At 42.1% G+C, this 12,079-nt stretch overlaps 2 protein-coding genes across 2 annotated transcripts; both read right to left on the bottom strand.

The window, feature by feature from the left end:
* Nucleotides 1-6,238: 6,238 nt before the first annotated feature.
* On the bottom strand, nucleotides 6,239-7,279 carry LOC138888028 (uncharacterized). The gene is made up of 2 exons (XM_070169824.1): nucleotides 6,889-7,279; nucleotides 6,239-6,300 (listed from the first exon to the last, which is right to left on the bottom strand). The coding sequence occupies exons 1-2, from the start codon at nucleotides 7,277-7,279 to the stop codon at nucleotides 6,239-6,241; spliced, it is 453 nt and encodes a 150-aa protein (XP_070025925.1).
* Nucleotides 7,280-8,050: 771 nt separating this feature from the next.
* Nucleotides 8,051-11,753, bottom strand: LOC138888027 (uncharacterized). Its single transcript, XM_070169823.1, has 5 exons — nucleotides 11,721-11,753; nucleotides 10,994-11,403; nucleotides 10,515-10,714; nucleotides 9,493-10,121; nucleotides 8,051-8,377 (listed from the first exon to the last, which is right to left on the bottom strand). Exons 1-5 carry the CDS (start codon nucleotides 11,751-11,753, stop codon nucleotides 8,051-8,053), a joined length of 1,599 nt encoding a protein of 532 aa, XP_070025924.1.
* Between the last annotated feature and the right edge of the window lie 326 nt (nucleotides 11,754-12,079).

Here is a 12,079-nt window from a genome sequence, read left to right as displayed (position 1 = left end):
GTCAAGAGTTCTCAAATCCGACCTCAAATGGTCCTTCAAATCCCATTTTAAAAATCTCAAAATCCCAAGCCCTAGTTCTACCATATTTAGCTAATTCTCCATGAATTTCTAGGTTAATTTCACAATAGAATCACGTTTTACGCTCATAAATCTTACCTCCAATCACTTCTCCTCGAATCCCTCTTCAATTTCCCTCAAAGAGCTCTCAAAATACTCAGTTATGGTGGAAAAATGGCTCAAAATCGCGGATGAAATGTTTAATAAACTCACTGCCCAGACATAACCGCATCTGCGGTCCAATAGCCGCTTCTGCAGTACCGCTTCTACGGTCCTTTTTTCGCATCTGCGGAATTTCACTTACAGGGCCATCGCCGCATTTGCGGTCCTCTCGCTGCTTCTGTGGCTCCGCAGGTGCGATTCGTCTTCTGCATCTGCGGTTCCTGGCATTCCCCAGCCTTTTCGCTTCTGCGACCCAAATCACGCATTTGTGATACCACACATGCGGTCCCCAAACTGCAGGTGCGAAAATGCCAGCAACAGCAGAAAATCTGCTATCTCCCAAGTTCCAAAACTTCCCGATAGCCATCCGAAATCACTCCAAGGCCCCCCGGGACCTTAACCAAAAGCACCAATACAACCCAATACCTCATTCAAACTTGTTCCAATCATCAAGATACCTCAAACAATGCCAATTCCATCAATTCACATCGAATTCAAGCCTAAATTTTCTAAAAACTTTCGAAATACGTTTTCGATCAAAAACCCAACCAAACCACGTCGAAATGACCTGAAATTTTGCACACACATCCAAAATGACATAACTAAGCTACAACAACTCTTGGAATTCCATTCCGACCCCCGGATGAAAATCTCACCTATCAACCGGAAATCGCCAAAATACTAACTTCGCCAATTCAAGCCTAATTCTACATCGGACCTCCAAAACCACTTACGATCATACTCCTAAGTCACCAATCACCTCCCAAAGCTACCCGATCCATCAAAACTCACATTCGAGCCCTCTAACTTATAAGTCAACATCCGGTTGACTTTTCCAACTTAAGCCTTCTTAAAAGAGACTAAGTGTCTCATTTCTTACCAAAACCACACCAAACGCAAGCCAATCAACTCGATCACATAAAACACGGACAACGAAGCATAAAGAAACAGAAATGGGGAAAATAGAGCGGTAATTCATGAGATGACTGGCCGGGTCGTCACACATAGTAAATTGCTTAAGTTTTTTTAGCTTATTTGCTAAAAGTAAGCTGATGTTTTTGACATGTATTCTCTAGTTTTTTTTAAAACTTTTAAATCAAACATGCTGAAGTTTTTTAGATTATTTTCTAACACTTCAAACTGAATATGCTTAAGTTTTTGTCATGCTGTTTGTAGTTTTGTAATGCATTTTTTCTAAATTTCATAGTTATGCATGCTGAAGTTTTTTTCCACATGTTATCATTTGTTGTTGTTCATTTGTAGTATATGGATGTGGGCATATATTACTTGCGCAAAAAATATTGCTACCACCTTCCAGCTTATCCAAAATTAAGATGTGTAGTAACAGATTTAATTTTTGATCAGTATATGACTAAGTTGGCTGGTATTCATCCTTCAAAAGAACAGATGGAGAAAATTAGAAAAAGGAAGGAAAAGAGAATGCATGATCAAAAGAACAGTAAATCAAAGAGAAAAAGGATATTCAAACAACAGGCTGAAGAAGAAGAAGAAAAAGAAGCGGTTATTCAACCACTTACGGAATTTAGTTGGTTTGAGGAAGAATCAACGAATGAAAAGGTGGCCAACTACGTAAAAGGCCTCGACCTTTCCAGTGGTATCTCATGGGCATCTGGAAGAAAAGTATTTTTCCATTTCGACTTAAGCCAAGGACGGGCTAGAGATCTACGCACTACATTTTTGGAATGCTGGACTTTCAAGATAAAACTATACATGTGTATGATTCCATAGGCAGTGTAACATATGATCGTGCGGTTGAACATGTCAAACATTATGCCCGATTGATCCCACACTATCTCAAATGCTTGGAATTTAGGGCACACAATAAATTTTATGGGGAAAAGCCTGGGGAAAAATTTCTAATTAAGTGGATGCAGACACCACTGTAGAGTAACAAGTACGTGTTTTGCATATGTTTTACCATGCATCTTATGTTTATTTTTTTGCCCATGTGTTAACTATTCTTCAATTTCTTTTTCATGTTATTTTTGTAGTGTTGATTGTGGTATATTTGCTCTTAAGTTCATGGATATGTGGTTGAATAAAGAAGATGTCTTCAATTTCGATCAAAGTCAGTCATTGACATTCAGGAGAGAATTGGCTGCAAATCTTTGGGCTCATGGAAAGTGGAAACAAGATGGCGGCTATGAAACTCCATAAGAACAACAAGGACATGATTATGGAGATTTTGAAGAGAGTGTGTGTGAATTTTTTTATTAGTGGATTGGTTGCACAAAATTTGTGAATATATATTTATTATCTTTTTAGTTTACTTTTATTCAGACAAATATGTTTGTGTCTTTTATCATGATTTTTAAGTACATTTTTGTTGAAAAATTAAGCATGAAGTAAATGACTTCTGCTTTTTAAACTGATATTTTGGTTAAAAGTCATAACAAAAGTGTCGATTGTAGGACAAAAACTTCAACTTATCAAGTGCTGAAGTTTTTAGAAATACACTAAAAAACTTCAGCACAATGGGCTGAAGTTTATTTGAAAAAGCTTTACGATAAAACTCTTGAATCTAGGACAAAAACTTCAGCTTATCAAGTGCTGAAGCTTTTAGAAATACACTAAAGAACTTCAGCACATTGGGCTGAAGTTTTTTGAAAAATCTTTACGACAAAAACTTGAGCATGTTTTGCTATTTTTTTAACTTGATACTTAAATATTTTTCATTTACTAGCTACTTTTTGTCATTTATCACCTATATCACCTACTTCATCTTTCATTTAAATTTCTCTTACCATACAGTAAATGAAGTTATTTTTTTACTATAGAAAAACCGTGGCCTTATTTTTTACAATTTTTTTATTGCACTTACCAACTACTAACATTTACCACATACTTGTTTTAGCACCTACTTATCTTGTTACATTCAATTTCTCTGAACAAAAAACAGTTAATAATCTCTTCAGCATTTATAGATATTAAATTGATATCTTTTACATTTATAGATACTAAATAGATTTAGGTGCACTCTTTGGCTATATTAACAATCTCTTCACTTGAAAATTTCATAGTCATCCATAGACTTCTATCATATTTCTTTAAATTTATATTCAAAGAAAAACAAGAAAATATTGGCAAAAACATGTTTATTGGGTATAGCAGAGAGTTTATGGGAAGCAAAGATAATGAAAGAAAAGTCCAAATATTTCATATGTGAAGGAGAGTGGGCAGATCAAACACTCGAGCTCCAGGACAATTTGCTATTTTTACTAGTTGATAAATCTAACTTTTAGGAAAAAGAGCAAATTTTCTGGAGCTCGAGTTTTTGATGTGGCCACTCTCCGTCAAATATGAAGTATTTTGGGCTTCTCCTTCATTATCTTTGCTTCCCACGAATTTCCAGCTGCACACCAGTAAGCATGTCTTTGCCAATATTTTCTTATTTTTTCTTATTAAAGAAGACGGGAGTTGCTAAAAAAATCATAGTAATAAACTTCATCAAGTTGGGGCTGACTGAAAACGCTTTGGTGAAATTAAATTTGATGAAATGGAGTGTGACTGTCTTATAGCTAATGGTGCTGCAGGGAATTTGCATGAATGCCTTTTCACACTTAGTGACTCCTCCCAGAATGTAGATATGTGGGAAATGCAAGAATATGACAAATGTAATTCAGAGGTCCGTACAAGGTGGTAAAGTAAGGGGCCCGTATTGTCGCTTCTGTGAATCAGTTGAAGACATAGTGAAGGTTGATATGTATATGGTGCAAAGTTATTATGCCAGGAGCTCTTCAACATGTGCATATCTCTTAAGTTTGACAGTGAGATTTGCTAGTGTCTAGATGTCACGACCCCAGTTCACCCTCCGTGAACTATCATGACGGCACCTAGTCTCTACGACTAGGTAAGCCTAACAAGTGCAGAAACAAATTGAAACTTGCGGAAATATAAATTTAAAACCAAGAATACTAGAAAGAAACGGTATTAAAACAAAAATTGCCGCTCGGCATATACAACACAATATCTCAAACTTCTACATCACTATCCCAAAACCCAGAAACTCACGGGAACACAAGCTGAAAGAAATATAGTAAAATGCTCTAACTCCGAAATGTCTACATCAACAGTATGATAGAAGGGCTACCACTACAAGATAGAATAAAGATGGAGACTTTTTGGTCTGCGGACGCGGCAGATGTACCTCGAAGTCTCCAAAAGCTCTGCTTACCTCAAGGATGGTAAGCCTGTGCAGAGGTACCTAGATCTGCACATGAAAAACATGCGCAGAATGGGCATGAGTACACCACAGCGGTACTCAGTAAGTTCCAAGCCTAACCTCGGTCGGGTAGTGACGAGGAAGGTTAGGGCCCTACTGAGGTTAAATAAAATATAAGGTTGAACAGTATGAAATGAAGTAGTATAAATAAGTGCAACAATAAGAAAATATCATAGAATGGAAGGAACAACAACAACTAGCTCAAAGACCACAAATCAAGGAAGAAATACAGCTCATGTCAGTAAATGTCATCCGGGCACCTTCCAGGATACTGTCCTGTAGTCCCAATTACAACTATCCAGTGGATCACTCGGGATACCGTCCCGTAGTCCATCACATGTATATATCTGAAGGATCTCCCGGGATACCGTCCAGTAGTCCAACTATCAATGCGCGGGGATCTACCGGAATCCTGAGTCGTAGTCCCAAATATAAATACCCAGTACTGGGGGAAATCTACCGGGTGCATTCTCGTAGTTCCATATAACTGTGCAGGGGGATCTATCGGGAATAAAACCCGTAGTCCCAAAGTAAATGTGCAGGGGGATCTACCGGGAACCTAACCCGTAGTCCCAAAGTAAACAGACAAGGGGAAACTACCGGAATCCCACATCCGTAGTCCCAAAATAAATACACAGCAGCAACATGAAGATAAACAAAAATAATTTATATTAATGCAATAAGTGATTCTAGCCTAGTATGTTGCACATAATTCAAGTAAGGCAGGTTAAATCAAATGAAGCAATTAAGTCACTTAGACATTCTTTTCTAAGCTAACAACAGGCTTAATATTGCAAGTAATAGAAACAGGAAAGGAAACATACTAGTAAGCACTTAAACAAAACTGGATTTTCAACAATAAGCCCAAGTACGCATTCGTCACCTCACGTACAAGGCATTTCAATTACCAAATATAACAATCCTAAGGGGAAGGTCCCCCACAAAAGGTTAGACAAGCCACTTACTTCGAGCAAGCTCAAACTCAACCCGAAACCACGCTTTTGCCACGAGTATCCGACTCCAAATGGCCCAAATTTATTCAATTAAATTGCATATTATAAATAACACCTCAAGTGACTGATTCTATGATTTAATTCAAAGCTCATACGCGAAATTAGGTAAAATGACCAAAATGCCCCTCAGGCTCCCATCTCGGAATCGAGTGAAAGTTACATTTTCAGAAACCGCGTACTCTCACGAGTCTATACATAACAAGAACACTGAAATCAGAGTCCAAATGACCCCTCAAATCCTCATTTAAAGGTCTCTTAAACTCAAGCCCTAATTACTCCTTTTTCCCAAATTTCTCACAATTATTTAGGTCTTTAATCATATGAAAACGAGTTATAAAGTCAAGAACTTTACCTCCAAGTGATTCTTCTTTGTTTTCCTCAAAAACCTCTCTCAAAAGCTTCAAACCCCGATGAAAATGGTGGAAGAATAGCTAAATTTCGCAAAGGCAACTATTTATATATTCTGCCCAGTGCTTACCACATTTGCGGTCCTGCTTCTACGGATCCTAATATCGCATCTGTGACTTCCATTTAAAAATGCCAGGACTGCATCTGCGATAATTTTTTTTGCATCTGCGGTCTAACTTCCACATCTGTGGAATCTGAATGAAAAGTCAAGAATTCTATTCTGCGGTCACCACACCGCTTCTGTGAAACCCCAACCGCATGTGCGGTTATGACAGGTACTAGTAAAAATCTGCAATCTCTTAACTTCAAAATCTTTCTGTAAACCATCTGAGATCATTTCGAGGTCCCCAGGACCTCAACCAAAAGCACCAACATCACCTAATACTTTATTCCAACTTGTACCAATCCTTAAAACACCTAAAACAACATCGAAAACTTGAATTAATCAAGGATTTAAGCCTAAGAACTCCAAATTGCCTCAAAATACGCTTTCGATCAAAAGCCTAACCAAACCATGTCCAAATGACATGCAATTTTTCACACACATCCCAAATGACATGACGGAGCTACTGCAACTCTCGGAATTCCATTCCGACCCTCAGATCAAAATCTCACTATCGACCCGGAAACCTCAAAAATTCAACTTTCGGCATTTCAAGCCTAAATTAGCTACAGGCCTCCAAAACACACTCCGAACATGCTCCCAACCCCAAAATCACTCAGCGAAGCTAACGGGACCATCAGATTTCCATTCCGAGGTCGTCTTCACACCGTTCTGACTACGGTCAACTTTCCAACACTTAAGCTCTCATTTAGAGACTAAGTGTCCTAAAACTCTCCGAAACTCCAAAACCGTACGTCTCGGAAACCCAAAATAGCATAAATAAACACGGGGGATGTAGTTAATAGGGGATTGGGGCGTTAATACTTAAGACGACCGGCGGGGTCGTCACATCCTCCTACTCTTAAACATTTGTTCGTCATCGAACGAGCATAGAGACATACCTGAAGTAGTGAAAAGATGAGGGTAAAGGCTGTGCATATCCTGCTCGGTCTCCCAGATCACCTCTTCGACCAGATGACCCCGCCACTGAACCTTTACTGATGCAATGTTCTTTGACCTCAACTTTCTGACCTTCCTGTCCCATATAGCCATTGGCTCCCCAACATAGGATAGATCCTTGTCCAACTGGACTGAACTAAAATCCAACATATGCGATGAATCACCGTGATACCTTCGGATCATCGAAACATGAAATACCGGATGAACTCCTGCCAAGCTGGGAGGTAAGGCAAGATCATAAGCAACTTCCCTAGCACGCCTCAATATATCAAAAGGGCCAATAAACCTCGGACTCAACTTTCCTTTCTTTCCAAACCTCATGATGCCCTTCATAAGCGAAACCGAAGTAGAACCCTCTCTCCAACCATATAGGAAACATCACGAACCTTCCGATCCGCATAGCTCTTCTGTCTAGACTAGGCTGTATGGAGTCTATCCTGAATCACCTTAACCTTCTCCAAAGCATCCTGAACCAAATCTGTGCTTAATAGTCTGCCTCACCTAGCTCAAACCAACCCACCGGAGACTTACATCGCCTACCATATAAAGCCTCATATGGTGCCATCTAAATGCTGGATTGATATCTGTTGTTGTAAGCAAACTCCGCCAATGGTAAAAACTGATCCCAATACCCTTCAAACTCAATCACACACAGACGGAGCATATCCTCAAGTATCTGAATAGTGCGCTCGGACTGTCCGTCCGTTTGAGGGTGAAATGTTGTACTCAACTCTACCCGAGTGCCCAACTCACGCTGAACAGCCCTCCAAAACCATGATGTAAACTGAGTACCTCTATCTGAAATAATGGAAACTGGAATACCATGCAGACGAAAAATCTCCCGGATAAAAATTTCCGCTAACCGCTCTGAAGGATAAGTAGTACACATAGGAATGAAATGAGCGGACTTGATCAGCCGATCCACAACCACCCAAATAGCATCAAACTTCTTCAAAGTCCGTGGGAGTCCAACTACAAAGTCCATGGTGATCCGCTCCCACTTCCACTCCGGAATCTCTATCTGCTAAAGCAACCCACCCGGCCTCTGGTGCTCATACTTCACCTAGCTACAAATCCAACTATATCTTTCTTCATCCGCCTTCACTAATAGTGTTTCCTCAAGTCCTGATACGTCTTTGCGGCACCTGGATGGATGGAGTACTGCAAACTATGGGCCTCCTCTAGAATCAACTCTCGAAGCCCATCAATATTGCGTGCACAAATCCGACCTTGCATCCTCAATACCCCATCATATCTAATAGCTACATCTCTGGCATCACCTTGCTGAACCTTGTCCTTGAGGACAAGCAAATGAGGGTCATCATACTTCTGCTCCCTGATACGATCAAATAGGGAAGACTGAGAAACTATGCAAGCTAGAACCCGACTGGGCTCCGAAAGATCCAATCTCACAAACTGACTAGCTAAAGCCTGAACATCCATTGCCATAGGTCTCTTCAATGCTGTTAAATATGCCAAACTCCCTTAACTCTCCGCCCGGCGACTCAAGGCATCAGCCACTACATTGGCTTTGCCCGAGTGATACAAAATAGTGATATCATAATCCTTCAGCAACTCCAACCACCTCTTCTGGCGCAAATTTAAGTCCTTTTACTTGAACAAATGCTGGAAGCTCCGATGGTCTGTATAAATCTCACAGGAAACCCCATATAAATAATGGCGTCAAATCTTCAAGGCGTGAACAATGGCAGCTAACTCAAGGTCATGAACATGGTAATTTTTCTCGGGTATCTTCAACTGTCTGGACGCGTAGGCAATCACCCTACCGTCCTACATCAACACCGCTCCGAGGATAACCCTCGAGGCATCACAATAGATTGTATAAGACCCAGAACCAGTAGGCAATATCAAAATTGGGGCTGTAGTCAAAGTTGTCTTGAGCTTCCGAAAGATCGCCTCACACTCCTCTGTCCACTGAAATGGAGCACCCTTCTGGGCCAGCCTAGTCATAGGGGCTGCAATCGATGAAACCCCTCCACAAAACGATGGTAGTAGCCTGCCAAGCTAAGGAAACTACGGATCTCTATAGCGGAGGATGGTCTGGGCCAACTCTGCACGACCTCTATCTTCTTCGGATCCACCCGAATACCCTCACTCGATACCACGTGGCCTAAGAATGCCACTGAATCCAACCAAAACTCACATTTCGAGAACTTAGCATATAACTTCTTCTCTCTCAGAGTCTGAAGCACAATCCTCAGGTGTTGCTCATGATCTTTCCGACTCTGGGAATACACAAGAATATCATCAATAAAAACAATAATGAATGAGTCAAGATACGACCGGAACATATTGTGTATCAAATGCATAAAGGCTGCTGGGGCATTGGTACGACCAAATGACATAACAAGGAACTCGTAATGATCATACCGAGTCCTGCAAGCAGTCTTCAGGATGTCTGGCTCCCAAATCTTCAACTGATGCTAACTTGAGCGCAAATCAATCTTAGAAAACACCCGCGTGCCCTGAAGCTGGTCAAACAGATCATCAATACGAGGCAAAGGATAACGATTCTTCATTGTAACCTTGTTCAACTGGCAATAATCAATACACATACGCATAAAACCATCCTTTTTCTTCACAAACAAGACATGAGCACCCCAAAGTGAAACACTAGGTCGAATAAAACCCTTATCAAGCAATTCCTGTAACTGATCCTTCAACTCCTTCAACTCAGGAGGAGACATACGATACAGAGGAATAGAAATGGTCTGGGTTCCCGGTAACAGATCAATACCAAAATCAATATCTCTATCAGGCGGCATGCCCGAAAGATCAACTAGAAACACATCGAGAAAATCATGTACTTCTGGGACTGAATCAACTAAAGGGGTATCAATACTGACATCTCTCACATAAGCTAAATACACGTCACACCGCTTCTCAACCATACGCTGTGCATTAAGGAGGGAGATAACTCTACTGGGAGTGTGATCTAAAGTACCACTCCACTCAACACACGGTATACCTGGCATAGCCAGCGTCACGGTTTTGGCGTGACAATCAAGAATAGCATAATGGGAAGACAACCAGTCCATGCCAAAGATAATATTAAAATCAACCATGCCGAGTAGCAATAAATCGGCTCTAGTCTCAAAACCACGAACAGTAACCAAACACGACCGATAAACGTGGTCCACAACGAGAGAATCTCCTATAGGAGTAGAAACATAAATAGGGGAACTCAAAGAATCTCGGGGCACACCCAAATGTGGAGCAAAATAAGAAGACACATAAGAGTAAGTGGAGCCTGGATTGAATAGAACCGATGCATCTCTGTGACAAACTAGTATAAAACCTATGATGACAGAATCGGAGGCAACAGCCTCGGTACGGGCATAAATGGCATAGTATCCGGCCTGGCCTCCCCCTCTAGGGCGACCTATACCTCCCCGACCTCCACCCCTAGTAGGCTGGGCAGATGGGGTAGCATCTGGAGCTGTGATCATAGCCTGAGAACTCTACGGGGCATACTGTGGCTAAGAAGTCTGTGAAGGTGCGCCCCTCCCAAGTCTGGGGAAATCCATAACCATATGGCATGTGTCACCACACTCAAAGCAAGCTCTGGGAGGACGTGGTGGCTGTGAATAGCGAGGGCCAGGCCTGCTGAACTGAACTCTGAAAGCACCCCACACAGGAGGCGCACTAGATACCGGTGGTGCATAATAAGGCTCCTGAGATCTAGGAGAAGCTGGAGGACTATTGGCTGCTGGAAGAGCTGAATGAACAAGGCGACTCATATAACCCCTACCATGACAACCTGCAGCTAGGATACAAGCACCAGAATAATGGCTCGACTCTCAATACCTCTTGGCCTCCCTCTCCTTTCTCTCCCTAACATGCATAACCTCGATCCTCCTAGCAATGCTCACCACCTACTGATAAGAGATGTCCATCTCCAACTCACGAGCCATGCTAGACCTGATGCTAGGAATGAGCCCCTCAATAAACCAGCGAACCCTCTCGCGAACAGTGGAAACCAAGGCTGGTGCATGCCTAGCCAATCTGGTGTAACGGATAGCATACTCTAAAACAGTCGTAGCACCCTGGCGCAAATGCTCAAACTCTGCCCGCCACGCATCCCTGAGGCTCTGAGGAACAAACTCTGTCAAGAACAACTCTAAGTACTGAGTCCAAGTCAGTGAATCAGTCTTGTCTGGACTGTCTAACTCATAGGTGCGCCACCACTCATAGGCGGCTCCCCGAAGCTGGAAAGCAATGAAGGAAACCCCGCTCGATCCTGATATACCTATAGTGCCAAGGATACGGTGGCACTCTTCCAGAAATCCCAAGGCATCATTTGATGCTAGTCCATTGAATACCGGAGGATCATACTTCTTGAACCTCTCAAGTCTCCGCTGCTCATCCGCTGAAGCAGCTATACCGTCCTCGGGCTGAACTAGCACTGCAGGTGGTGCTGGAATGATCTCTAGGACCTACTCAACATTCACTCGCTGCTCAGAAGTGCAGGCGGCAGGAGTCTGTGCTCCTCCCCCGGCTTGGGATGTGGAAGCAGCAAGGGGAAGCAACCCTGCTTGAGACAAGGTGGTGTACATACTCATGAACTTTGCCAGAGTCTCCTGAAGGGCTGGAGTAGTAGTGGCAGTAGGCGTGTTAGGTTCCTGGACTCCGGCTGGATCTGCTGGTAGTACCTCGGTGGCAGCTTGCACAGGTGCTCTCGCTGCACCACGTGCGCGTCTTCGGCCTCTACCCTGGCCTCGGCCTCTAACGGCTATAGCAGGGGCGCAAGTGCCTGATCATCTCGAGTAGCACGTGTCCTCACCATCTGTGAGAGAATAGAAGATAGAAGTTTAGAATTGTGATGTCAAAATATCGCACGACAAGGAAATCAAATGAAGTTAAGATTTTCCTAACAGTTACATAGCCTCTCGTAGATAAGTACAGACGTCTCCGTACCGATCAACGAGACTCTAATAAACCGTCCTGTGTTCCGTGACTCCATGAACCTACAGTTATGATACCAACTTTTCACGACCCCAGTTCGCCCTCCGTGAACTGTCGTGACGGCACCTAGTCTCTACGACTAGGTAAGCCTAACAAGTGCGGAAACAAATCGAAACTTGCGGAAATATAAATTTAAAACCAAGAATA

This window comes from Nicotiana sylvestris, chromosome 3 (assembly GCF_000393655.2).
Source record: "Nicotiana sylvestris chromosome 3, ASM39365v2, whole genome shotgun sequence".
Taxonomy (NCBI): domain Eukaryota; kingdom Viridiplantae; phylum Streptophyta; class Magnoliopsida; order Solanales; family Solanaceae; genus Nicotiana; species Nicotiana sylvestris.
The sequence above is the reverse complement of the archived record's forward strand: the minus strand, read 5'-3'. Positions and strand labels throughout refer to the sequence as shown.